Source organism: Fringilla coelebs (genome assembly GCF_963513975.1).
Source record: "Fringilla coelebs genome assembly, chromosome: 2".
Lineage (NCBI taxonomy): Eukaryota > Metazoa > Chordata > Aves > Passeriformes > Fringillidae > Fringilla > Fringilla coelebs.
The window spans coordinates 89,222,034-89,249,539 of NC_140029.1; the positions used below are offsets into that span (position 1 = coordinate 89,222,034).

Sequence of the window (27,506 nt, forward strand, 5' to 3'; positions counted from 1 at the left end):
AAGGTAGTGTTGGTGAGGCTGGAGGCTGTGACAGAGATTATCGGTACCTTGTGAAATAGCAAGGATTATTAATAATTTCCAGAGAGCTGACAAAGCACTTTCACGTCCAAGGAGAAATAGGTTGATTTATAAGTTCAGTAGCATGGTAAGACTAGTGCTCAGGACACAGGAAACATTGTGACATAAATCCAGAATCTCTACAGATTGCATATATTTTGCCAAGCATTGAAATGATGAATTTCAGTTCTCAGTTGTTTTCTTGTTAGACAATATCTGGGTACAGAGACTAGATGCAGAGATGCTGTTTGATGAGAAGTGGGAATTAGTTGAGTATGAGGTTCTTAGCTGCAGGTGAGCTGGGTCTTCCCTAGTGCATCGGCACCACCATGCACACAGTGATTGTTCAGGATCAGCTGTGCAGTTGCAGCACTGCCATGCACTGGCTGAGGTGTGTCACACTGTGGAAAGCACAAGTGAAGGCTCAGGGGGATTGTAGGATGTCTTCCTGGCGAGGATAGTAAAGGTGTCTTCTTCAAGTAGCATCTGGAGTCACTTGGTTGGCCTTGGGGTCCTTCATGCTTTTATTGATGAGGTGAGTGAGGCCAGGGCCAGTTTGGAAGCTGAGAGGGACAGTTCTTGGAAAAAGCCTTTCAGGGTAGAATTGTCCTGTTTTGGGCTGTTATTATATCATTGTTTCCCATGGAAATTCCACAACAGTGTCATGCAAGACAGGCAGTAGAGTTTGATTAGCTGGCAGTAGAGGGTTCATTTTTATACTGCAGCAATTTCTTATGTGCCTTTCTTGTGCCTCTTGAAAAAAAAGAGCTAGAAGAGTGCCCTTTCAGCTAAAGGTTCTCATTAGTTTTCTGCAGTGGCTCTGATGAGTGTTCTCCTCCAGCACATATAATAGTGGCTGAAGATCTGCTGCTGTATTACAGCTTTGGCATTTGCTGGGCTCGACTGTGTTCAGTTTTTAGGCTTCCTATGCATGATGTACCTTATATTTTAAATATTTTTTTACATTTTATACACTACATAGTATGTGCTATGTATCATTTTTTTATATAAGCCATAATGACAATGGCCTTCCAAAAGCATCTCAATAGGTTGGGAGCAATAAATACCTTTTTGATGGTAACCTGTAAGGGCAACCATATGTTTTTCTCTGATTTCCTAGACACAGTCACTTAGAAACTCTTCTTTAAGGTGATTCATTTCAAGTTTTGTCCTGCCTATAGGACACAGTCTTCCTCCAGAAGATAGTGCTTGTTGACAGTAAAGTGAGTGCTGGTGAGAATGAAACAGTTGAGCCTGTAAATTTTGGGGCAGCACTAATATTGCTTTTGTAAATATTCAGTGCTTGTCTGGCCTCATACCACTTGTAGGTTGTACACACTAACCTTATCCATGTGGATTTTACTGCTAATGGATATCCATATCTTAGCAGGAACATGGAGAAGGTAGTTTCTGCGAGAAATTAAGTGTGTCTTCCTCATGGAGACTTTCTTTCTACCTTACTCTTGAGGGCCATGCAGACTAAAAAAAAGCAAAAGAAGAAGTGTTTTACAGGAGTCTGCAAAATGAAATAATGAGACCACTGTTTTGGGCCCAAAAAAGGGTGTTTTGCCCTTCTTTTTACCCCATCCTGCTTGCAAACCTCTTACTCAGTATGAGTAGCTTGGCATGTGAGGTCTTTTTTTCTCGTGTACAGTTTCTGGGATCTTGAACTCTCTGCTCCTCCCTAATTAATAGCCCTCAGAAGAAATGTGGTTCTAGGCAGCGCACTGACAGTACTGGGAGGTGTCTCTAGGCCAAGCCGCTGTAACATGCTTCTCATTCCTGTTGCTGGCTGGTAGCTCACTGGTGTTGGCTGAGCTTGTTCCTTCTCTCCCTGGCTGAGAAACAAGTGGCAGAGTGGAGAGGAGAAGCTGTTGAATGCCCTAGTCTGTGGAAAAATGAACATCAAGAAGAATTAAACTTCTGCTTACCCCTATAATTGAGTACCCACAGAGCAGTTTGGTGACGTGCTTTGAAGTGCAAAGTATTCCCCATAAGAACACCTGGGAAGGCTGAGATTAGACTGTAATGTTCAGCAGCTTACAGGGATGCCTGACTTCTCCATTAGGGCTTGCTGCTGTGAATTGTATGCTTAGAAAAATTGTCTTGGGACACTGAGTGAAAACCCATCTCATTCTGTCTCACCATAGCTGCTGGTTTCTTTGTGATTGATGCTCAGTCTTTGGGGCACCTGGTGTCTGGGGAGAGAATGAGGAAGCCCAGTGACCTTTGTTCTCATTGCAAACAGAGTGTGTGGGATGCGGAGCTGTGAAGGAGGAGATATCCTGGATAACAATTTCTGCTTCCTTCTCTCTGCTCTCTGCCTGTGTGCTCGTAGCTCTGTCACACCACCTCCTTCCCCCGGCCCCCTCCCTCTCCTTCAGGAGTTCCCCTCTTGCTCACACCTGATATTCAATCCCAGCAGCGTTACTGCCTTGAGATCAGACACGGCACCGGGGAATCATGTGGCAGAGGAAGGCTGCTATAAATATAGTTGAACCCTTTGGGCAGGAAGGGAAGAAAGTGAGAGAGGCACAAGGAGGAGGAGGAGGAGGGGCAGAGAGAAAGAGAGTGCAGGAACAGGACAAGTTGGAGTGGTCTGAGGAGAGAGAGACAGGAAGGATCAGCAGAGAATGCGGAGGCCATGCTCTCTGCCAGAACACGAGGTGCTCCTCGGTAAGGCCCAGAGCAGCGCCTCAGTTGCTGAGGAGCCTGAGGAGGAGCGGTTGCATGGAGAGCCCAGACAGCAAGATGCAGGAGGCCAGCTGGAAGCCAGCTTTGTGGGGGGGCACACCGCAGTACGACTATGTCCGCTTTGAGAAATGCACCCGGTACGGCCTTCCCCTGGAGGCGGGACACCAGGCCGGGCCCGCAGGGAACGACCGGCGCTCCCCGGAGAGCTCCCTCAGCTACCCGCAGGTAGGGCTGGACAGCGGGATGGTTTGTGGCAGCACGGGTCTGCCCGGGGTCACACAGGCTCCCGGCGCTCCAAGCACACATCCCTGTCCATCCCCAGCGCCAGCAGCTCTCCCCTTGGCCTGCTGACTCCTCGTGTTCTGTGACGCTCGTGGCTGTACTTGCACCAAGGATCCCAGCAGTAATTCAGGTCAGGGTTATTGTCACCCGCCACGGATGCAACGGGACCTGGAATGGGCAAGCTGGGATGGGGAAAATTAACCAGAACGTTAATGTGTTTGTAAAGGCAAAGAGAAGCTGCAGCTGCCTTCAAACTGTGTAGTGATGTTAAGTAAAGCACAGGAGTGAGTAAAACCAAAGAGAACAGTGATGTATGTATATGGGTATCTGTACAGCTGTGTAGATGAAGTAAAGCTCTCTTGTGACTTTTCTCTGACCAAGAAGCCCTTCATGGTCATAGATCCATGCATGTATATTGGTATTTTTGATAACTCTTAGTGGAACTGTAAGTGAGGGATTTTCTAACCCTTAAGCTTGACCTGACTCTTGCTCTGGTTTGTACAAGCACTGGTTCAGAAAAACGTCTGGGACATAGCTATACTCTGATTATGGCTTTTTGTTCATTATGCTCTGTATGTCCCTTGCCTCTTCTTTTGGGACAGCCTCCTGCAAAGGGGAGGGTTTACAGCAGAGTCTTGGTGTCTTATTTCCTACCACTCTGTTCTGATTAAGCTGATCTAAGACAGCTTTGGTGCAATGAAGGATCCAGTCAAATTATGAGGAAGAGAGCATGTGAATGTGAAATTCATAAAGTGGATGTTTTTCCTTAAATGAATACAAATCCTCTTACATGGATGGCAAATGATTGGGAAGGAGATTGCATTAATTGTCTCCTACAGACTTATGTGATTTAATGATAGGAAAACAGGCACATTTCCCACGAAGAAAATATCTTCCAGTAGATAAGCATCCCAATGAGGATAGTTATGTGTCACATATTGCCAAAGGTCAGAGAATCAGTTCCATGGCCATATTCAGGAATTTCTCTTCCGAAACTGCCTACAACATCTGAGAGTTTGCATGTCTCCTCCACTAAAGTCTTCCAAAACCACCCCACTGGCTTATTTGAAGCAGCAGTCCAGATGGACAGAGGTCTGACTGGAGCAGTTTAGGCTTTATTTACCCCAACACAAGACAGAGCTTTGGCTGCAGCAGCCACGCTAAGAGGGTGAGCACAGCGGGTGGGGTGGGGTAGAGAGGTGTGTGTGCCCATCTAAGGCTGAACTCCACTGGGGTGATCCCTGCCCCATGGGGAGCAAATGGGGCTGGAGATCTGAGGTGGATGAAGGAAACGCCTTTGTGTGTGTGTGCCATGAACCAGGAGTGAGCTGGGAGATGCCAGATGCAAACCCTTTCTCCAGTAATGTACATCCATGCCCAGAAACATCCCAGCTGACACAGATCCAGCAGATTGCCAGTCCCACACACCTAAAACCATTCTTCCATAGACACAGATGACACAGTGAGGCAACACCACCAGCTCTGTGCTCTTGCTCCCTGACACCAGAGTGTCTCTGTGCTCAGGTCCAGAGGCCTGATGGTCTGTGCATGCAGATAGATGATCTCACATACAAACAAGAAGGCCATCAAACCCATTCCCATGCATATCTTCAGGCAGAAACATCCCCAAGCAAGCATGCATTCATGAAGGCAATTTGTAATCTAAAAACCAGACAGTTGTATTTATAGTTTAAAATATAGTTTAAAATAAATATGCCCTGGAAATATTTTATATAAGCAGTCATGTACACGTGTGCATGTACAGTTATCACAGAACTTCGCAGGCCAACACATTCTGGCTAAGCCAGGTTTCCTGTGGCTGTGTATATTTTGCTGGTCATTCATGCACATGCAAATAAATTATAAATATGCACATGTACTTTGTACAAACATGCACACTCATTATCATGAAACTAGCATGAAAAACGACCCCTTGCACATGTTTTCATGCATTTTCACACAGAGTAAGCATTAAGATTTCTTTCCCCACTGTCATTTGAAAAAACATTTGACAGAGATTTTGATTTTGTTGAACTCTTTTTTCTGCTAGCTGTTGCCTTCTGTTGTACATGTGATTTGGTTTGGTTTACACAGGCCCCAAAACAGTGAAATCTTGGTCTTGGACCTTCAGATAATTGATAGTCAAAAACCATATAGTGGTTAATAGATAATAACATAATAGTAGTAGGATGATAATAATAATAATAGGAGGAGGAAGAAGAAGAAGAAGAAGAAGAAGAAGAAGAAGAAGAAGAAAAAGAAGAAGAAGAAGAAGAAGAAGAAGAAATTTTTCACAATTCATATAACAGACAGTAAATATATAACATGATGTAATGTACCTTGTTAAAAATATACATTATCCTACACTGTAGGATTTTGTATTGTTTTATTTCTGCATGAGAAAGCAGTTACAGCCGGTGAAGTATTTAAAAGCTGTGCTATTTGTGACTATAGAAAGGGTGCTCCTGGCAGGGAGCTCACTCAGCAATACACAGATGGGGGTAGTGGGAGGGATGTGCAGTAAGAAATCAGGCAATGCAGTAATACAGAATAACAGGCTCACAGAGAGAGGTAGGTGGGAGGGCCTCTGGAGCTCTCCAGCCCAAGCCCCTGCTCACAGCAGGGCTGACTCCAAAGGTAGGTCACATTGTCCAGAGCCTTTTCCAGGCATGTTCTGAACATCTGCAACACTGAAGATTCCCCAGCCCCACTGAGCACCTGCTCCTGTGCTGAACTACCCTCAAGTGGGGCTGGATGGGAACATGTGTTCCTTTGCAGGGGCTTTCCTTTCTTGCAAGCTGTGCTTTTTCCCTGTTTTCCATCTCTGTGCCCCTCTGAGATATCTTGCTCTGATGTTTCCCTCCAACCCCTCTCTCCCTTTAGGTAGTAGCACTGCTGTTAGATTTCCTCTTTGCCACCTTTTCTTCAGGAACAAGTTATTTTGTTGCTGTCCCCTGTCCCTTACATGTGCCTCATTGGCTCTATGTCTAAGCAGTGGACTGAGATGTTTTATTGACATTTAAATTTATGTATGCGCTGCATTTCAGAAGGTTTCACCTTTGAGGTCAGACATGGCTTCTCCTTGGTGATGCATCAGGTAAAAAAAATCACCTAAGGAAGATAATTTTAGGAATAGCAGGATGGCTACAAGGCAGAAGTGAGAGGGAAAGAAGTACAGGCTAAGGCTGCCTCAGTGGCTGGGACCAGCAGATCATAAACAGGATGCACTGGCAGAGCAGGGGAAAGGGATTTCAGGACTGGAGTATCCTGTGAGGAAAGCATTGTTCAGTCTGAATGGCATGGGAAAGAGCTTGGGCTTTGGACTGTGGGAGGAGGGCAGTTTTATGCAGGTGCTGACCCCTCAAAAAATAGCTCCCAGAAAAGTCTTGAGTTTGTGATGTATTTTTTCATCTGAGATTCTGTGCAGCTTTTCCTCTGTTACTCAAACAATGAAATTTCCCCAATTTTCGGCAAGACAAAAGATCATTTGCATAGATAAAAGCTTCATCTCTGAAAACAAACTCTGCCTTGTTTTGCTTTCTCCCTGGATGGTTTGGTTGTGGTTTATTTTTTGGGGTTGTTTTGGTTTGTTTGTTTTTGTTTGGTTGGTTTTTGGGGGGGGAATGTATGTTCCTCCCATCTATCCTCAGTGGTATTTATACCTTCAGCTGGTTTTGCACCATTTTAGTGGTCTCCCTCAGCATTTAGCCAAGTAGGCATGAGACCTTTTCTGGTTCAACCCTTTGGTGGTAATTGAGAACTTATAAAATTGTCTTCATTTTTTCTGGTGCTCAGAAACCCTGTGTTCCTCATGTTAGAGAGGGAGCAACAGAAGAAGGAACAGTCAGAGTCCTACTGTGATATATTTTTGATTTTGCATCTTCTAGTGGGTGGATATTTCTTGCTTAACCCATTTTTACTGTAAGGTCATCCTCTGATTTCTGGATTCTTTCTCTGTCCCACAATTTCCTACCATTTTAGATACTTCCAGAATCCTGGAGAAGCAAAGCACATGTGTGAAGCATTCTTTAAATGTGTTGAGACTACCTGGTTTGCCAGGACAGCAGTTTCTTTTTTATGTCTGTGGACTAACTCCTTTTTTTCCCATATCCTGACTGCACCATTTTACAGCCAGGCAGAAGCAGTGAACTCAGATACCATATGAGGACTTTCAGCATTCATACTATTTTACTGTCATGCTGTTTCATCTGGCAGATGGAAGATTCTAATTTGAATCTCATACTTGACATGGGTTTAAGTTGTATTTGACATAAACCCATCTCTCATGACCATTTAACAGCAATGCACTGGCTGAGGTGAAGATGCATTTGTCTAAAATCTGCTAGTATTTGGCATTTCTGTCTGAAAGACACAGTAAAAGAAAAAATGAACAGTTTGCTAGGTAGGATTGCATTCTGTATGTGGCAGTTACCCTGTAGATGAAATTCTTCAGCCTGATGTTTCACTGTCCCGTCTGTTTTAAGGGGGTCACAGCATGGCCATTATTCCTTGCAAAGACTCTGTTTAATTTAGTTAGAATGTGTTGGCAGTCATGTGGTTAATAATTGCATTAAATTTGTGTAGCATCCAATACAATGATGAATAGAAGAATACTTCCGCTGTTCAGACAGGATGAATCTGTTTCAGAGGCAGCAGGTGAGCCATCTTTAGAAAAGGATGATTTAAAAAAGCATATATAGGGGTTCTGTGAAGAAAAAAAAAAATCCACTAGGATTTCCAAAGGGAGCTATGGCACATGGCTCAAGTGTCTCTTGAGGAATTGTGCAAATAAATAAAATACTTAGGAACTTCAGTCATATTTGTTATGTTGAAATACTAATTGGTAGAGCACTGAAACAGATGCCCAGAGAAGCTGGGTAATTTCTACTCCTGTAGATGTTTAGGAGTTGCCTGGATGAGGTCTTGAGCAGCCTAATCTGGTTTACCTGACTTTGGAGTCTGCAGGCTGTGGGCAGAGGTTTGGACTAGAAACCTCCAGGGGTGCCTTCCAGTGTAAATCTTTCTGTGAGTCTCTGTATCTATTTTATCTCAAGGGAACAGGAACATCTCTTTTGTTACCTTGAAAAAGGCAGGCAGGAACTGTCAAATAGAAATGTCTCCTAAGTGTGTGGTTGTGCTTTATCCCTGTCATATGTCCTGTCATTCTCCAGCTTAAGTGTCTGATTTTGCTGATCAAAACATGGCTCATTCTCCTTCTGCCACTCAGAAAATCTCAGAGAAGCAGATGTTGTGCTGGGGAGGGAGCAAAGGGTCACCTTGTCACACGTGGGAAGTGCATCAGGTGGTGACCTGGTCCGAAGTAAAGCCAAACCTGGTTCACTGAAGGGCATGCAAGGACAAGGAGCTTATTCTCTGCTTCTCAAATGCACACCTTCCCCACCTATTCTCTGAAACAGTGAGGTGGGATAGCTGCTCTTCAGGGAATCTGGTAAACAAACACGGGGCACAGTCAAGGTTCTTCAAGCTCCCTTAAGATGTTGATGAGACAGCACAACTGCCCAGTTTAGTGCAGACCTGTGTAAGAAATGCCCTTGGTAAGCGTGTGCAGCTGATTGTGAACTGCATAAAACCAACTGCTTTTCAAGTTTAGTATCTGAAGAAACAGACTGCCTTAAGCAATTAGGAATTTCAGAGGAACTGGAGATACAGGAGCACTTAAAATGCTGATTTGGGTAAATAATGGTTGGAGGTGCACAGCAGCCTGTGATATTTTTGAGATGATGCTGCTTCTTTTCCTCCACGAGCACCACCAGTGGCTGTGTGCCCTGTTAAGCATTCCTTGGCAGCAGGAGGAACAGATGCAGGACATTCCTGCAGCCTGTTTGAGAGTGTAATGGCTCTCAAAACCTTCAGAGATGTTTTACAGTGCTGCTGAAATCTATGAGACAGCCCTGAGGATGGCAGCCTCATGTGAACTACTTTGACCTTCTTTTGTACCTTCAGAAAGCCTTATTGCTCTTATTGCTAAAATGCTCAAACTCTCAGCCATTTTTTTCCCCCAGGACATTAGAAAATAACGAATATTCTGTGATCATATCTTGTACTCCCAAAAAGGGGGTGAAAATGTTTTGGAGAGATTGGAAAGAAGAAACTAGAAAAACAGAGAAGAAAGAATAAATGAGCTGCATCTGTCTGAGAGCTTCTGTGTCTCAGTCTCCCTGCTTGGTACATTTGGGTCTGTATCTCAGACTGTTGGTAGATCTGCCTTGTCATCCTTAATGCAATTTGTGCAGGAACATTTGCCTTGCCTTTTCCTTGTGATCCTTCTTGTTTTCTGCTGCTCTAGCTGTATGGCCGATACACAGACCGGATAACAGATAACATTTCAGACAAGGAAGCAGCAACACTACTGAAGAAACAGGCCCAAAAGAACAATGGAAGACCCCTGAAACGTGACAGTCAAGTACAGATCAAAGAAGAGCACTATTCCAAATGTCAAGGTAGGGACAATTCATGTTTCATTCCCTATTACCAGATATTGGGTAGGCCAGCAAGAGAGATGGGATTTAAGCAATTGTGACTGGGGAGAAGCAGAGAGGGAAGGAAAAGGAATCTAATCTCATTGGGTTGAAAAACCTTTTCTATATGAGCTTTCATCCTAGAAAAGATATGTTTGGAATAAAAAAAAGCAGTCCACAACAGAGCTCTGTAATGGGAGGAAAAGGACCTCCTTGTATCATACTTTTGCTGCTAGTGTACAAGATGTTAAATTCCACCCTGTGTGTCCTGTACACTGCCCCCCCCCCCCCCCCCCATTATTTTTAATGTTTTTTAAACTACATTAGATGTTTCAGGATTATCTGAGAGAGGGATGGGTATCAGTCCTTCAATATGAAGCCCATGCTGCCTCCAAATAAATCCTTGTTTTAGGCAGTTCTCAGCACAAGAGAGACAGACACAGCTTCATCTATATTCACTCAGTTTTTCTGGTTCACTCTTCCCTCCACAGACTGTGCTAAACGCATCCAGAAATATGTTACCAAGAAGCTTGGAGAGGACTGGATTTTCTTGGTTCTGTTGGGTCTGGTCATGGCGTTGGTGAGCTGGGGAGTGGATTATGCCAGTGCAAAGACCGTACAGGGTGGGTCCCGTTCAGGTCTTGCAAAAGCAGCCAGTAAATGATAGTAACGTGTTACAATGCCCAGTGACCAGTGTTGCTCCTCCTTTAGCATCATTGTTCCATCCTCAACCCTCACTGCTAGGGAAGTTTGAAGTTCTGGCTACGTAGTAAAGGTTGGCTAGGGAGGGGTTCTTTAAAGGGATGGCAGGGGGAATTTTGGAAGTAAGTGGGCAGAAACAAGAGATACGTCTATGATGAGTCAAAGACAAACAATTATTTTGAATCCCTTTTCTTTCTGCTCCCTTAAATATGCAGGAGCACAGGGAAGTGTTACTGTGGCCTTTCCTGTTATACTGCTTCCCTTTCTCCCCAAGAATATTAAGAACATGGGTATTAAGAATATTAAGAATGAGGGAAGGGGTTCTTAGATGCCCTTCTGGCACTGTTTCTGCTTTTTACCTCGATTTTGTTCTTTCCAATTTTTACTTATACAGTGCCCTGAATTTTTTTTTTTTGCCATCTGGGCATACAGCACCCTCTCCTTTTGTCCTTTTCACAAAGATCTCCTATTCCCTTCCGGTCTTATATCCCTTCCCTGCATTTTCCCTGTGGTCTGTCTCCCTTTGCCATCAACAAAAATTACAAGCTCTTTCAGCCTCCATCTCAGTGTGCACATATAAGCACCCCACCCACTGCCACATCCTGTTAACTGCACTGTTCCTTTGTCCTTACCCTCATGTCCCAGTCCTGACTGGCCCACACATACACCAACCTTTTCCTCTTGGCTGCTGCAGTTCCTCAAAGCTCCCAACATTCCTTCAGTGCAGTGTTCCTCCCTCCAGAGCTTCCCCATCTATTAGGTGTCTGGTATAATCTACTCTGCGGGTTCCTGTTCTTTATTCTCCCTGCAGCTGAGCCCTTTGGGGTTCTTTTTGCTTTTCCCCTGCCAAGTCTCAGCCTCTCCTGAGCCTGTGTGGGGAGCCAGGTCAGGCAGGGAAGATGCAGTTGCAGAGGAGCCGCAGCTCAGTTTGCATTCTCAGCAGCTCAAGCTGTTGTACCTGGCTGAGCAGTGGTACCACTGCTGTTCTAATAGCTGCTGGCACAGCTTCCATTCTGCTGCTCTAGAAGGGAAATCACAATCAGAACTTTTCAACTAGTTTTTTATGAAGGAATGGTTGGTGGACCATTTTATTGTCCTTCAGAACCCACATAAGACCCTCAGACTGCCAAATGAAGACTCTGCACACTGATTTGTCCTCACAGCTGCATGTAACACGCCTCTTTTTATGTCACACATGTGCACAGGTATTAATAGTGTCTTCTATCCATCCCTGCTTTATTGGGGAACTTGGACTCAAAACAGGGCTTGTCTTAGAAAAGGAGCATGAGGGTACCATTTCTGAAAGAGATTTGGCATGGGCACATTTAGCAAGTGTGTGATTCTCTGATGTCTGCCAGGCTGTTTGGAGCAGCTGTGGGCACTGACAGGCTCTCTGTTTGTGTGTTGCAGCCTACAAGTGGATGTACGGAGCGCTGCACCCCAGTGTCCCCCTGCAGTACGCCGTGTGGGTGGCCGTCCCACTGGGCCTGATTCTGTTTGCAGCCAGCTTCTGCCACTTCGTGTCTCCACAGGCTGTTGGTGAGGGCAGAAGGCAGGGCAAGATCTGTTTCTGTGTGTCTCATTTTTCCTGTTCCGTTTGCCCGTGGGTTTTGTTCATCCCCGGCTCTGCTGTTGTTTTCAGGGTCTGGGATCCCAGAGCTCAAGACCATTATGAGGGGAGTGGTCCTCAAGGAGTATCTCACTCTCAAAGCTTTTGTGGCCAAAGTTGTGGCCCTCACAGCTGGGCTTGGAAGTGGCATGCCTGTGGGGAAAGAGGTAAATATTGCTGATTCTGTGTGCAGTAGTGACCATGGTCTGGAAGGTGGGACTTGTCTGTGAAAGAAGAATCTATAAATGTTTTCTTACTTTCACCACCATTCCTCTTCTCAAAGCTCTGCTCTTTCCAGCAACACCTATCTTTCACTGTCTGTTTTCCTTCCACTTTCAAAGCCATGATATAGGAAACACCAATGAACTCAAGTCAGGTAGTCTTTGAGAGGGAAAAAAATTAAATGGAGATAGGAGAACTGAGGAAGATTGGAGAGTCTAAAGCACAAATCTTATGAGGAGTGGCTGAGAGAAATGGGGTTGCTTACTCTGGAGGAAAGGAGCCTCAGGGGAGACCTTGTCACTCTCTATAACTCCCTGACAGGAGGTTGTAGCCACGTGGGAATCAGTCAGTTCTCCCAGGTAACCAATGACAAGACAAGATGAAATGTCTTCAAGTTCCACGAGGCAAGGTTTAGATCAGATATTAGGAAAAAATTCTTCAATGAGATGGTGGTCAGGCATTGAAAAGGCCAGTGGTGGAATCAATATCCCTGGAAGAGTGTTCAAAAGCTGCATGGCTGTGGCACCTGGGGACATGGTTTAGTGGTGAACACAGAGATGCTGCATTAAAGATTTGATTCAATGATCTCAGAGGTCATTTCTAACCTTAATGGTTCTATTACTGGCTGAGATGGCAGAGAAGTTATGAGGCCTGCAGTAGCTAAATGGCTGTCAGTAACCAGAGGGCAGCCCTCTCTAACGTTCTCTTCCTCTTCTCTTGCAGGGTCCTTTTGTGCATATTGCCAGTATCTGTGCTGTGGTACTCAGCAAGTTCATGTCGATCTTCTGTGGGGTGTATGAGGTAAGGCACATATCTCTGCACACAGTTCTTCCACAGGCTGAGCTCCTGAGACACCCAGCATAGTGTGGCTAGGCCATGGAACACAGGGGAAGCACATAGATTGATGTTTACTGCACTGCTTAGAGCAGTAAAATACAGGCTGAACAAAAGTAGTGCGAGGCCAGGCATACAGTCCAAATAACTGTGCAAGACCACCAGTGTTGCCCAGAAATTACACAGAGACTGATTAGGAGTATGTGTTTGACAAGTTTTCAATCTTGTGATTGATGCCTTTGCACTGTTGATCATTGACTGTATAAAAAAGTAGCTGCAGACAAAGATCAATTTGTCTTTAAGCCAAATTTATACAGCATTGCTAATTATAGACACTGACACCGTCTCTGTGCTTTTGCTATTGCCAGACAGCCTCTGCAGGCTGATCACCATATTGACTGGTTGTACAAAAAAATCTATTAACTGCACATATAGATAAATGTGGGAACTCCTTTATGTGCAGGCTCTTAGCAGAAAGTGACTGTGTAATACAGCTGGAGGTGCTGTTCTCCTTGAGTAGATCCTGTCTGTGCACAAGGGGCAGATGTCACTGCTGGAGACCAGCTGACAGTACTAAAGACTGCACTAGAATGTGTAGAGCCTGCTATTTGTAATAGCAATGGCTGACTGTGCTGCTGGCTGTTGCTTCTTTTCATTGTTCTGGGTCCTAACCCCGTGGCTTTGCTCCCTCTAACCCCAGCATGCCCGTCTCTGGCTGCACTCCCTGTTCCAGAATGTGCATAGGCAGCTCGACCTCCTGGTGCCGGCTTGCACAGTTGGAGTCGGATGTTGCTTCAAGGCTCCTCTTGGAGGCAAGTGTCTTCCTATATGTGACATTTAATGTACAGTTCCTTTGACCTCTTGCTGTGAGACTTCCTGCTCTCGTGCAAGGTTCTACACAGATACCTCTCCACTTCAGCAACACGAGTTCTTTCTTTTCACGTGCAACTGGTGCTGCAAAAGGAAGGGAAGGTTACAGGAAAAGGGACACCTATTTAAGTGCTGATTTCTAACGACACAGCTTGTTCAGTCCCTGCCAGCCATTAACACTGCTCCACCTGAAGAGTACCAAGGGCTATCCAGAAAGTCAATAAGGATCAAGTAAAGAACAGAAGTAAAAAAAAAGCCAACCTTGCAAGAGGCAACAGGTACAACTTGCAATGAGGGAAATTTTGACTCAGTTAAAGGAAATTATGTTCTTTTCTCCTAGAGCTGGTCCAGCACTGGCATAGGTGTTCAGAGTGCCCAGGGAAATTCTACCCTTGGAAATGTGCAAGGCTCACCTGGACAAGAGCCTGACCTAACCTTGGAATTAACAGAACTAACAGTTCTCTGAGCAGGGAGACAACTCCAGTGGTCCCTTCACAACTTTCCATGATCCCACTTGGAGGAAAAATTTGGCAATTTATGTCTCCCTCATGCATTTGTACTACTCTTCTGATTCACTGAATTTCTTTAAACAGAGGCACATGTACAGAGGTCTCTTCCTAAAGCAGTGGAAACATATTAATAAATAATTTGTCTTTCATTTCACTTCCCCCTCTTCCCATGTGCTGCCCTGAACCTCTTTGCATGGTTATTGTGCCCAGAAGTATAAGGAGGTTTTAAATGCTATGTTTTTTCCTAAGATGGCTTTAGTTCTTCCATGCACTGCTTTCCTGTTAGTCTTCAAATGGATGAGTTAGCTGACAAATGCAACATGGTCTTGCATCAGCAGTAATACTGATCTTTACTCTGGTTGGCTATTAAAAAAGCAAGATCAAGGAAGGAGCATAGTTTGTGGGCTACGGATCAGAAGTTCTTCAATTGGTTACTTGAGAAAATATGCCAGAAAGAAAATCAGGCTAAGCAAGAGAGAGGCTGGGAGCTGTGCATATGTGGGCAGTCCAGCAAGATGTAGACAGCCTGAGCTGAAGCCTGAGGCTTCAAGGCAAAATTTGTCAGTCTGCCAAAAGCCTTGAGAGAAAGCAGTTTCAGAACCAAGGATCAGACCACAGTCAGGTGGAATCGTTGAAAGTATACAGGAGAATGGTATCTGTCTTAATGGTAAAAAAATAAAACAAAAAAACCCTCCAAATGTAAAAATATCTCTGTAGAAGTCTATACTTCTTGTTTCTTTCTTCGTACCTGGAATTAACATAATTTCAGAGACTCCAGGAGGCATCATACCTAGATGACTGGGAGATGCTAGAGAAGAAAACAGAAGGCTAAACAGGGACTGATCTAACTGCTGCCTTTGCTAGATAAAGGAGATGTCAGACAAAATAGCCAAAGTCTTCTCAGAGGACAGTGAAAGGACAAAGAGACAGCAGGCACAACTTGCAACAAGGGAAATTCTATCTACACATTAAAAGAATTTCTCCCCTTGTCCCAAAGGTGGTTCAGGGCAGCACAGGTGTCAAGAGATGCTGGGGAATCACTGCCCTTGAAGCCTGTCCTAGTAGCCTGATCCACAGCACCCTTATCCCCATTACCCTTGATCTAACCTTGCAGTTAGCCCAGTTCTGAACAGAGACGTAGAGAAGCATTCAGAAACATAGGATTAAAGCTTGCTGTGAGTCTGTGATAACATTGTATTATGGGAACAAACAGAAAGTTACCATAGTTCCTGTAGCCCTAGTTCCTCTTTTGGGTTTGCATCAAATTGCCAAATGTGATTTCCATTTCCTGGGAGTCATGTAATCTTCAGCTTGGTCCAGGATATAGCTTGCAGTTTCACTTCATATAACTTCTTGGTGTTGTTGCAGGTAAATACCACCCTGTGTATTAAGGAGGATGGATTTAAAAAGCTAATTTAGCCCTTGACAAGCAAATGGTACCCAGTCTCTTAGAAAGACTCTCCCTTTTATACCTTCCAATTACTTTTTTTTTATTAATATGACCATTTTTGCCAGGACAGCACAACGCTTTACTGGGTGATCTGTCACCCACTCACCTACCCTATGGAAGAACCTTCACCATCAGCCCACACTCTGTTCTGGACATGCACGTGCCTTGTGCACACTGAAACACAGGGTAGGTTTTTTGAGGCATTCTGTGGCACATGTGCATCCTGAGATTCCCTGCTAAAGTAAAAGAGATGGAGCAAAACCTACTTATGCCCCTTCGACCCTCTGGAGGATTTTCTAGGAGACATTTCTTCCACAGTTACAGAAATGTGTATGTTTCAAAGGAAAATGTGGTGCTACCTTCTTCATGTTTCTTGAGTGTGTGATTCTAGGTATATGCCTGTCCTGTGCCAGGTCTTGGCTTTTCTATATTTTGAAGCCATCCAGAAGGGAGAAGTAAGATAAGCATAGCTATAACTCTGAGACTGGAGACAGGGCTGGGTGACATCATGCAGTCATACCTGCCAATTTTGTTACTCACTCTCTGTTTTCTTTCCTTCTTTCTTCTGTTTGTCTGTCTCTCTTTGTCTCTTTCACCAGTAGCAGCCCTATTATTACACGGATGTCCTGACTGTGGGGTGTGCTGTGGGTGTTGGCTGCTGCTTTGGGACACCACTTGGAGGCAAGTGGCTGTTCTGTTTCCTTTTCCTCAGGTACCAAAATCCTCTCCCGCCTAGTCCTCTTCTCCTCTGCCCCTCTCCTGCACCACATTTTTGATGTGACATTTACTTTGGACAGAGACACTTACCTTTAGTGTTTTCAACCTCCCCAGCATCTCTGACAGTTTTTCCACATGTTGTCCATTTTCTGGAGGCAAGAGGAGAAGGCTCTCTAGAGCAATGGTCTCCAAATTGGGGTGTTCATACCCCAGGGTGATCTGCTGGTGTGGGAAGGAAATACCAGAATTTCTATTTTTTTAATATAAAAAAGTAAATAGATTAAACTCCACTAATATCAAGTATTTCTATTGGCAGTGGTGCCCTAATATGTCACATGGCCACTTGTCACATGCAGTGCATGAGGTGTAGAGTTGCTCCCAATGGGGAGTTGACCATGGTGCCTTTAATAATTTATTCCCTTTCAGCATATTGCAATGAATTGCAATTGATGTGTGCCCACACTGGATTAAGTGGATTTATGGATTATATTATCTACTGTTAATGAAACTAATTCTCACTAATTGGAAAAGTGGCTTTTAAAGGTTCCTGCAAAGAGGCTATGGATTGAAGATAATACTAATAATGTGAGCACAGAGAAATGACAAGAAATGGCAGAGCTGACACTTCTAGCACAGGCCCTTATTCAGTCCCATTATGAGGTACAAACAATGGCCAGCTAATCAGATCTGAGAGGAAGTCGGATAAAAAAAGATTAAAATTATCAAAGGTTATTTTAAGTATGAATTTACATCTGCTATTGTTAAGAATGAACTTCACCCTGTGTGTGTATTGTTCTTTGAGAAGTCAACTAATGAGGGTATGAAGCCATCAGAATTAGCAAGACATTTCAAATCTAGGCATCCAGAGCATGAAGACAAACCTCTACAATTTTTTCAGTGATGCGTCAAGCCGTGTAACGTTCAATCCAACACTTCACAAAATTCCACTGAACCTAATGACAAATGTGTAGAGAAGCCTCTCTTCAGGTCTCTTGCTTCACAGAAAAAGAGAAAATGCCACATAACACAGGGGAAACGCTTATTCTTCCTGCCATGAAATGTAAAACTAGCTGTGATCGTCCACAGAAAGCAATAGGGCAGCAAGCTAAAATGTGTTCCTTCATCAATAAACACTGCTGGAAGATGCACAGCAGACATTGCTTAAGGTTTGAAGAAACAAGAGTCTGTACAAATTACACAGTAGGAGAGGTTTCCTGTGCAGCTAGATTGGAGTACAGATGTTTCTAAAAAGCCTCAGATTATGGTATTTTCCAGATTCTGTTTCAATACTGAAATGCAGAACTTCTTTCTGCACACTGAAAGGAATATCTACTACAGATGCTGTATTCTCAACAGTAAATCACCTCTTTAATAAAAACTGTTTTATGGAAGAGCTCTGCACATGTAACAACTGGTGGAGCAAAATAAGAGAAGAATTGGGGGGTAAGGTTTCCTAGGCACCGTTACACCTGGAATTCATGCACTGCAGTGTTCAAAGATGAGCTATTGCAGCAAAGAGATGGAAGCCAGACATGCACAAAGTGCTGCAGGATGTTGTTGATGTGGTTCATTTAATAAAAACAAGACCCTGAAAGAGTAGAATCTTTACCATACTTCATAACGAGATGGGAAATGACCATGAAAATCCTACCGGCATTTGCTGGTTATCTGATAGCAACTTTAAAGAATAATACAATTTAAAGTCCAGTTGCACCTTTTCCTTTTCTTACAAAAAGACGCGTTCTGAATTTGCTGATCCTTTCTGTGATGACAAGTGTCTGTCAGTAGATTGCTACCTAGCAGTTATTTTTGAAAAAGTAAACATACTTAATGTACTTCAAGGTGAAAGTGATGTTCTAACAGTGGGTGAGAAACTGCTTTTCAAAAGAAACTTGTGGAGGTTTTGTGAATCTGTTGCCAAATACAATGTAAATGTCTTAGCTACAAAAACTGTCACTTTATATATACTCAAAAAACTTGAAAACAGAAATTTCTACCTTTTTAAAAATCTTCAAGATTATGATTTTCAGTGGGTTTTGAACCCACTTGTTAAAAAATAAAAATTCAACATAATCTGATTGTTTTGCAGCCACAAATGATTGACATCAGGGAGGATGAAAATTTACCCAAATTTTAATAAAAATCTTTGCATATGTGGTGGGTGGGATTGAAAAAATAGTATCATGATTTAGCCAGCACAGCCAACGATTTCTTCCATTTGAATCTAGGTGTCTTTGTGAGATATTCTTTTTAGACCAAGTATGAAAATAATTGAACATGGAACCAGACCTTAGACTCCCTGTGTCACAAAGCATTAAGATTTTTGAAAGTAAAGAATATTTCCATTTTAGTGAGAACAAAATTTTTTGTTCCATTAATAAATAAAACAAAATTATTTTAAAAATTATGTTTATTTCATCTTTATCTCATCCTTGTTTATTTTCTATTTTTTTTGCATGTTTGATATTGTACACAATATTTTAGTACAGTAGTACATGCACATTATTTTTAAATAAATACACATATGGGGGGAGGGTACATGCTCAAAAACCTTTTATTGGTAGGGGGTGCATGATCAAAGAAGTGTGGAGACCGCTGCTCTAGAGAGCTATTTAGAGCCCTCTCTCATGCTTCTAACATGACACTTGTTATTTTAACTTTGCTCCCTTTCCAACCCTTTCTAGGGGTTCTTTTCAGCATCGAGGTCACCTCCACTTACTTTGCTGTGCGCAATTATTGGAGAGGCTTCTTTGCAGCCACCTTTAGTGCCTTCGTGTTCCGAGTCCTGGCTGTCTGGAACAAGGATGCAGGTAAGCTAAGAGCCATTCCTGCTCTCTCTGCAGAGAGGTTGCTCTCTTCATGCATTATTTTCCATCTTTCTCAAAACCACAATGTTTTTATGATGTTTGAGACCTGCCACAGCACAAGACTTCCAGCAGCACAGAAGGAAGGAGAAAGGGAAATGTCTTGCCATCTTGTCAGCTGTCAAGCCCAACCTATTCCTAGGAGAGCTGGGGTGTATCTAACTGATAAATTACAGAATATGAGCCCTCAGCAAGCAAAAGGCCCGCTGATGTAGGATTTTTTGCCTCTACTCAGAACATCATCCTTCTCTACTCAGAACATCATCCAGGCTGCAAACACTGAGAAATCCCATCACACAGGATGTAATCCTTGCTGGAAGACTCATGGCCTGCTTTGGTCATCTGTTGACTAAAAACAGATAGTCGAGAAAACTGAGATGATTCAATGATTAGGAGAGTACAGGATTGGTAGGATCTGACTGAAGGTCCTGAAAAAATAAAGTGTCTCAAGTAACTGAAAAGCATGAGAGTGACATTTGTTGCAGACAGAAATTGCACAAGTCAGGCTTGTTCAGAAGAGCATCTCAGCCACTGTGGGCATAGAGTTTTGGTGCAGAAGGCTGCCATTTCTATGTAAACTTCTTCTTTATAATGCTTTTATTTTTTATTCTTGAAATTACATCTATGTTATTGAGCTCCATGTGGGCAGTTTACTTACTTATAACTGCTACAACTTGTCTCTCTTGACTTCAGAGGGCTGGATTTTTATGAGGTTTGAATATTCTCTGGAATATAGAAAACGACTACACTTTCTACCTGAACATAGAAACTGACTACATTGTTCTTTGTGTAGCACTGCCTAAAAATCAGCTGTATTTAACCTTTGGGTCTGTCACACAAAACCCAGAGCCCCTATCTTTCTGTTCTTTCCAGAGAAAAATATAAGAAACTCAAAGACAGATAACAAGAGATAATTTCCTTTCCTTCCCTTTGTCTTTTCTGACTCCCTTCTTGGTCTCTCAAATCCATAGAAATTACTTTAATTTCAAATCACTAGAAATAAGCTTAATCCTGAATCATCTTGACTCCTGACCCTTCTTCAAAATCATCCAGACAGCTTTAATACCTATACTAATGGCTCCCTAAGTTCTTTTTCATTGACTGTCTAGGTTAAAAAGTTCCATGATCCAGCTGGCTATGAAAAATCATTCATTTTCACTGTTCTGTATTTTCTTTGTGTTGTCAGTCTGCTTGTCCTTGTATTAAGGAACTAGGAACTTCTATCTAGCTAAGTCATTCATTATTTTATGATCTTTTATCATATCTGCTCTAACTTGCCTTTCATGTCTTTTCTTGCTCATTTATTTCCCTTCAAAAGTTACACACCCAGTCTTTTCAGTCTCTGTTCATGTTCTATTATGCTTGCTACCATGAGGAAGGAGGTAAGGAAGTGATCACATCAGAATGACAGATGCAAGTAAGTTGTGTAGCATCTCACCAAAATTCTTTTATTTCTTAGACCCACAGAATCATTGCTGATTTCTTGATACTCATGGCTTTGTTGGCTGGCCTTACACCATTATCTGTACTTTCCAAATAACATCTGGTTATTTGCCAACCAGTCTGGTTGGCTGCTGCAGCTTGAGTTCCTCTTTGCCAGTCATGGAAGGCTGGATTTCTGCAATTTTCAGGATTTCTGTTTTACCATGTCCCCAGCTTTCATCTTACTTGCCATAGGATTTCATGCCCTGCCTTTCTACTGCTCCTTCTGGCTCCTTCTACACATGGCTCAGTGTTATCCTAAAGTTCAAATCTATTTTTAAATAAACGTTCACTAAATTAACTACTCTCCTATTCCTTTTTACTTCTAGCCTTGTAAGAATTGGATAAGATACTCTAAAGCAGTGCATTTTGTAGCCAATGGAGAAAAAAGGGCTTCGACATTTAGTTTCAGGATGGCTTAGTCACTCAGGAAAGAGGATGTTGACCGGCAGGATGAATCTCTGTGGAAATCTCTTTCTCTCCTGTTGGAGTAGAGATGAAACTAAGAAAGACCCAGACTAAATGCTGTGCCTGTTTTCCTTTCCTCTGGTCATCTCTGCCACCCTGTAGCAAAACTCTTTGAAAATGAGTTCACTATACATTTTAATGCTCTGCCATTTAGTGGCTTGGACTATCCATTTCCTAAAACTGAATCGAGATGATCCCTTTCTTGGGCTGTTCTAACAAAAGAGAGGGCACCCTGCTTCTCACCATCTTCCATCCCTGAGTGTTCTTTTAACCCTCGCTGGTGCCACCTGGGCTTGTTCTTCCCCTCAATTCAACTCACTTCCCTGGCAAAGGAATAATCCAGGGAAAGAGCAGATAAGATTTATGTCAGGTTTTAATGAGGAAAAGGAGCTCAGAGAAGGCAGTGATGTGTCAGAGTGGGCCCGATGGGAGAGGAGAACAATAGTACACCAGGAGGGAAGGAGCAGGGGGAAGAGACAGGGAGCAAGATCTTCCCAATTTGGATACTAGAATGCAGTTTTAGGCTTAGCTGTCTTAGGTAATGTAACCCACTGAGACCTCATTAAATTATTGCTCTTAACCTAGTGCTGTCTGACCAAATAACGAGTACCTAATGCTTCCTGTTATTATCATATGCTAGATTTTCACTGCTTCTTTTATTTCCTCATTGAACAAATAATTCCTTCATTCAGGGCAAGGTGGGATTTATAGCCATCCTCATTCAGCTGCTCTTCCAGTCTGCATTAAATTGCTGATTTATCCTTCACCTGTTGGCACACAGAGGTTTATTATTTCCCCATAAAAATGCACCTCCAGACAAAAGCAGCTCAGGTTTGAACATTCCATTGTAGCAGAGTAGCACTACCAGGAGGGGTGAGCTAGAGAAGATGGGACTTAGCTGATCTTTTACATCTCTAAGCCTTTCATTGTTTTGGTACCAGTCAAAATTTTGAAGCTGTAACTTAAGTGAAGTTCTGGGTTTTATTTCTGGAAGGCAATCACAACTGTGAGAAGTGATACAGCTTCCTCAGCTATGCAGGCACTGCCTGCCTCAGCAAAGAGACCTCTCAGTCAGTAAGAATACCAGGAAGAGCTTTTTTTAAATAATGAATGGATGGTAGAAGACAAGAAAGAAAAGAAAACCCTTTAAAAATCAGGGATTGTTGTTAAAAATAATGCCTACATTCTCTGAAAGCAAACCTAGACCATCTAGAATGCTAGAGTTGCAAATGCTCAGAAATAGAACCTACTAAATCAGAGCAGTCTGCCAGTCTGTAATTTTGTATATAATGTCAAGAAACCCCACCGGAGCATGTATAAACAAGTTTCCTTGTCCTTACCCCTAGCTTTTATTGTACTTAACTTCTCACCTCATTATTTTCTTTCCTCCTCTACCTTTTGTCTTTCACAGTTACCATCACAGCCCTCTTCAGAACAAACTTCCGCATGGATTTCCCCTTTGATCTGCAAGAGCTGCCAGCATTTGCTATAATAGGGTAAGTTTCCAGGAAACTGACACCTTGCCCTACAAAGGTTAGAATATGATCTGTGTTAGGAATTCTTCTGCCAAAAAGTTACATACATCACTTTTAGTCACTTTAGTTGCCGCAAATAAGTCTTATATTTGTTGGAATTCTTCCTTCAGAAATGGTACCAGTGTATCACAATGGCTAAGGAAGGAAATATGGGTATTATTAAGGTGTTCATTATTTCCATGCAGCTTTTTCAGAAATTAGGCTCGGAGGTAAAAAAAAAAAAAAGTAAGTCTAACTTGGTCAAAATTCTGGGAATAGATCTATTGAATGGCTCTTTAATTGTTTTGACATTATCCCCAAATGAACTGATCCAACAAGAATGGCCTTTTCACATGACACAGACGGAACAAAAGGTTTAACCTGAAGTTTCCTTTTCACAAGCTCAGAATGATTTTCCCTTTTGAGAGAGGTTGGTATACCTGACATGGTGACAAGGGTAACCAACAGTAATTGGATCCAGTGAGAATAATCATTCATTTGGAGAAAATGAAAGAATAAACTGAAGAAAAATGAAAATTGGGAAATACTAGAGAAAAGATGAATTTGGAATTACTGTGGGGAAAAATGTGGTTAGAGCTTGAGGGAGGCTCTAGGGAAATCACTTCAGAGCAGTAATGAAAGGAATACACTGTAGGAACAAACGCCTGTTCTGGTGTTGTGAACATATTCCCTTGCAAGACTTCCATCCAAGACCAGAAATATATTTGAGGTTTTCCAGCCTATTTTAGTAGGCTGCTCTCCCACTAATTTACTTGAATATGAAATCAAGTGGGGTTTTTGAAGACATCAGCTATATTGAAAAATCTGTGAATACACAGGAGCTCTTGCTAGCAACATGTATTCACTTTGTTCTTCCCTTAAACAGACTTGCCTAATGAACTTGGAGGAATCTACTGGTTTAGATTGGCAAGGAAAAACATAATCCTTGTGACTTTACAGCTGGTTGTTAGAAGGCAAAACTTCTTGTCACTATGTTTTGGACAGAGTTGACAGAGCTGGCTTTTTTCAGCATTGCACATAGGCTAGGAAAGGAATATATGACAACTTGCTTTCAAATGCTTTCAAATGCCTGGGTGTCCAATGTGGTCTCTAAAATAAAAAACAACCCCAAAGGCTTGGAAAGTTTTGGATAAAGTCTTGATGCCAACTTGGAATGCTCCCAATTCTCTTAACACTAAGTCTCAAAGTTGAACTCTCTTTCTACCCAACATATTTCTTCACCATCAGGTGGGACAAGCACTATCAATGGGTAGATCATGTTTTTCTGTGTAACCAAATGTTAATTTGCATAATCTATACAGAAGGAGCACTTCCTGTTTACTGATAAAATGATAGACAGGAATGGAGAGACCTATATTTTAATATAAAATATTATAGAGCAATTCAGTTGACTGTGCAGTCTTTAGGCTTATATTGCCTAAGGGACTGGTCTATTTTAAACACTGTTCTAATCAGTGTTGGCTTAAAATACTGAAGAGTAATTCATTGAAAGGTTTGTCTGTGAAAAGCTTTATATTTAGTTTAAACGTGTTTCTGTGCAATTTTTAAATGATGAAGCAGGATTATTTTCAACGTACAATGTTTTAAGATAATTCATTGAATAATTCATTGAATGAGATTTGGCAAATGTATGCATAACCTATAACAAAGCAGAAGTTCATTAATTTTAGAAATTAATAGAATGAAAATATTGTCTTTATCCTCAGTATTACGTGGGTTATTTTTTGCCACCTAAAATAAAGCTTCCCTTTACCAATTCTAAATGCAGTCTTTTTTCACTCTTCCTTTTCTTTTCATGTTTGAGTATTAGGCCCTATTTATCCAAGTCTCATTAAGCTACAGAGCCTAAGGATCACACCAATTCTTAGACAACTACACTTTTTTCTTACTTTATTAAAATCAGGAGCATAAGCCTAAGTGATTAGGATCATAGAGATGATATACTTTGCTTTAGGCACAAGAGTTCCTATCACTTTTAGTAATTGTTGTAGGCGTATAATTTTACTGAATCAGACTTAAAACTCCCCTCATTTTTACTATTTTCTGTTCCAACCTGAGGTTTAAGTTCTGACAATACTGCTCTTTGCCCCGTTGCTCTTCACGAGCCCCCAGAGAGAACTGTCAGTCTCTTTTTATAAAGCATTTTATAGATTGTCCCCTCTCAGCAAGAGAAAATTGGTAAAATAGTAGTGTGCATGACAGAGGTCCAAGATAATTCTCCCCTTTCATCAGGGAGTCAATATCTTCAAATGAGCTGCTGCAGGAGTCCTCTAGCTGACATTCAAAAGACTTCACGAGCAGCTGAAGATTAAACTACTTAAACTCATTTTCTTGGTTGATGGTTTGTGTGTTATCTGTTGTTTGGCATGATTTTAATTCTTTTTCTCCGTTTTAGCATATGTTCTGGATTCCTTGGAGCCTTTTTTGTTTATCTCAATCGCCAAGTGGTCCTGGGCATCCGACGTCATAAAGCCCTGAGCCAGTTTCTCACCAAATAGTGAGTGCTTGTGAAGATATTCTCTTTAGGGACCAGATTCTTACACCCTACTGGTACTGGATAGTAGCAAATGCTTTCTGGAAGACAGCAGACCTATTTCATGTCTAAAAAAGTAAAAATATGAGAAACTGCTCCTGTATGAGAGTAAGATCTCTGCAAACATCAAGAGAATTTTTCCTGCACTGGATTTTCCTTTTGATCAGCCGCCATAGTTTCAAATAGCTTCTTGATTTGGAAGGGAGACTCTGCAATATTTGTTAAGAGGATAAGGCAAACTATTCATTGGACAGAAAATATTTTTAATTAGAAAATCAATGATCATGCTTTTTAAAATCATGCTGTTTCTGGTTTGTTTGGGTTTTTTATGATCTGTGAAAAATTCAACATTATTTATATTTCAGGAAAATTAAATACAGCTGAAATCTAACTATATTTTTTAAATACATCTTTGGTTTTTAATCAAAGTATTGGCAAAAATGCAACGAATATGCTCAATTGTTATGAACCAAAAGCTGAAACTGATAGTAGCCAAATAGTGTGAAATGCAGCATGGAAGAGAAATGCAAAATAAAATAAAAGTCTTGACAATAAAGTTTTTACAGGACACTTGAAGATACTTTTTTCCCTTCTGTATTAAAGTCCTAACCTCCAAAGTTCATAACTTGTACAAGAAATGGTGGCTAGCTGTAAATGTCTTCAGCCTCTTTTCAGAGAAAGATCTGATACTATGAGAATTTTTGAAGTCGAGAGGCATGGAAGACTTTTTTCTTATCCAGTTGCAGGCCTGACCAGAAGAAAACCACTAAATAAACAGAAGTTCAAATTAGCTTACTTTCTTATGTGGAAGGAAAAATGTCTTTCTTCATCATGTAGCCTTTACCCACAAACAGCAGCAGGGCTATCAAATCAAGTTAATAGAGAAGTAGAGCCAAGCCTGAAAAATAGGAATTTACTTTTCACTGACTTCTCAAAATTTTGTAGGTCCTAGACTGAATCAAATGAAAGGTTATATTGTCTTCCTAAATCTCAGCCAACACTTCCTGTAGGAAACAGTAACTTGCCAAGGGACACATGACGGGATTAGTCCAGCACAGGGAAGCAGTTTGGGCTCATGCTGTCTCAGTGCTTGTGAAGTGTCACAATGGAGCAGGGCATTAAACTGCCAGTAACAGCACTCCAAAGCAATGGATACAAATACAGAGAGCTTCACAGAAATAGAATTCCTAGTCCTGAAGTGATGGTGCTGCAAGAGCAGAATGTGAGGCCACATTGTAATACCTTTCTTCCTTTACAGCCGACTGATATACCCTGCAGTTATAACCTTCTGTATAGCATCTGTGACATTTCCTCACGGATTCGGGCAGTTCATGGCAGGAGAGGTGAGACTGGAAACTGTGTTTTCAATTCTGTGCAGTTCTTTGGAATGTTGTCTCCTTACCCTCTGCCCCAATAACCTTGTGTCAGGGAAAAGGGAAGAACGATATGGGAGGAGTCTGGACTGAGGAGGCACTATATGATCTCTGCTACCTCCTTCATAGAAAACTTGAAAAGGTCCACTCTTCAAAGCAAATAATAAGATGTTACCCATGGGTAAAAGCAATTATCCACTCTTCTAAGCAAATGATAAGGAAGATGTTACCCTGTGTGTAAAAGTAATTATCTCTTCACCTGTTGAGTAAAGTTCTGTCTGTCTTCCTGAGGATTAGAAATGTGAATTAAGTCTCATAGTCATGAATTCCCACAGTAAAAATCTCCTCTGCCTCCTTGTAATAGAGAGAGAATATTTACTCCATCTGATCTCATGACTCATACCTGTTTTTTTGCTGTTTAGTTGATGCCACGGGAAGCCATCAGCACTCTCTTTGATAACTATACCTGGATCAAACACTCTGGGGACACCCAGATCCTAGGGAAATCTGCTGCCTGGATCCATCCTAAAGTCAGTGTCTTTGTCACCATCCTGCTTTTCTTCCTCGTGAAGGTAGGAAGCCCAGCTCACCATAACCCTTTATTCCGATTGAATGTTCTTCCCTTTTGTAAAGCAGTTTGTGAAGTGCCATTGAGGAGCTGCTAGGTATTGAATGAAGCACTACAGCTGCAATGGATTCCTACACCTTCTGATGTGCTGTTTGTCCAACTTGAATGACCAAAATTATTAGGGAATAGTTTCCTTAATTTAGTAGTCTTTTCTGCTCCCTAGGTCATCCTCCTCATGCATCCTGCTGAACGACCTTT

The 27,506-nt window shown here is 42.1% G+C and overlaps 1 protein-coding gene across 1 annotated transcript in view; it reads left to right on the forward strand.

Moving 5' to 3' along the window:
* Positions 1–2,787: 2,787 nt before the first annotated feature.
* Positions 2,788–27,506, forward strand: part of CLCN1 (chloride voltage-gated channel 1) — a gene marked incomplete at both ends in the record, with an annotated part of 35,422 nt that continues 10,703 nt past the window's right edge. Inside the window, 12 exons of the mRNA XM_084200945.1 lie at positions 2,788–2,976; positions 9,341–9,494; positions 10,004–10,135; positions 11,625–11,753; positions 11,857–11,990; positions 12,769–12,846; positions 16,311–16,389; positions 19,110–19,235; positions 22,651–22,735; positions 25,170–25,271; positions 26,566–26,650; positions 27,103–27,252. Coding sequence (XP_084057071.1) covers positions 2,788–2,976; positions 9,341–9,494; positions 10,004–10,135; positions 11,625–11,753; positions 11,857–11,990; positions 12,769–12,846; positions 16,311–16,389; positions 19,110–19,235; positions 22,651–22,735; positions 25,170–25,271; positions 26,566–26,650; positions 27,103–27,252 — 1,443 coding nt within the window. The remainder of the gene's footprint in view (positions 2,977–9,340; positions 9,495–10,003; positions 10,136–11,624; positions 11,754–11,856; positions 11,991–12,768; positions 12,847–16,310; positions 16,390–19,109; positions 19,236–22,650; positions 22,736–25,169; positions 25,272–26,565; positions 26,651–27,102; positions 27,253–27,506) is intronic.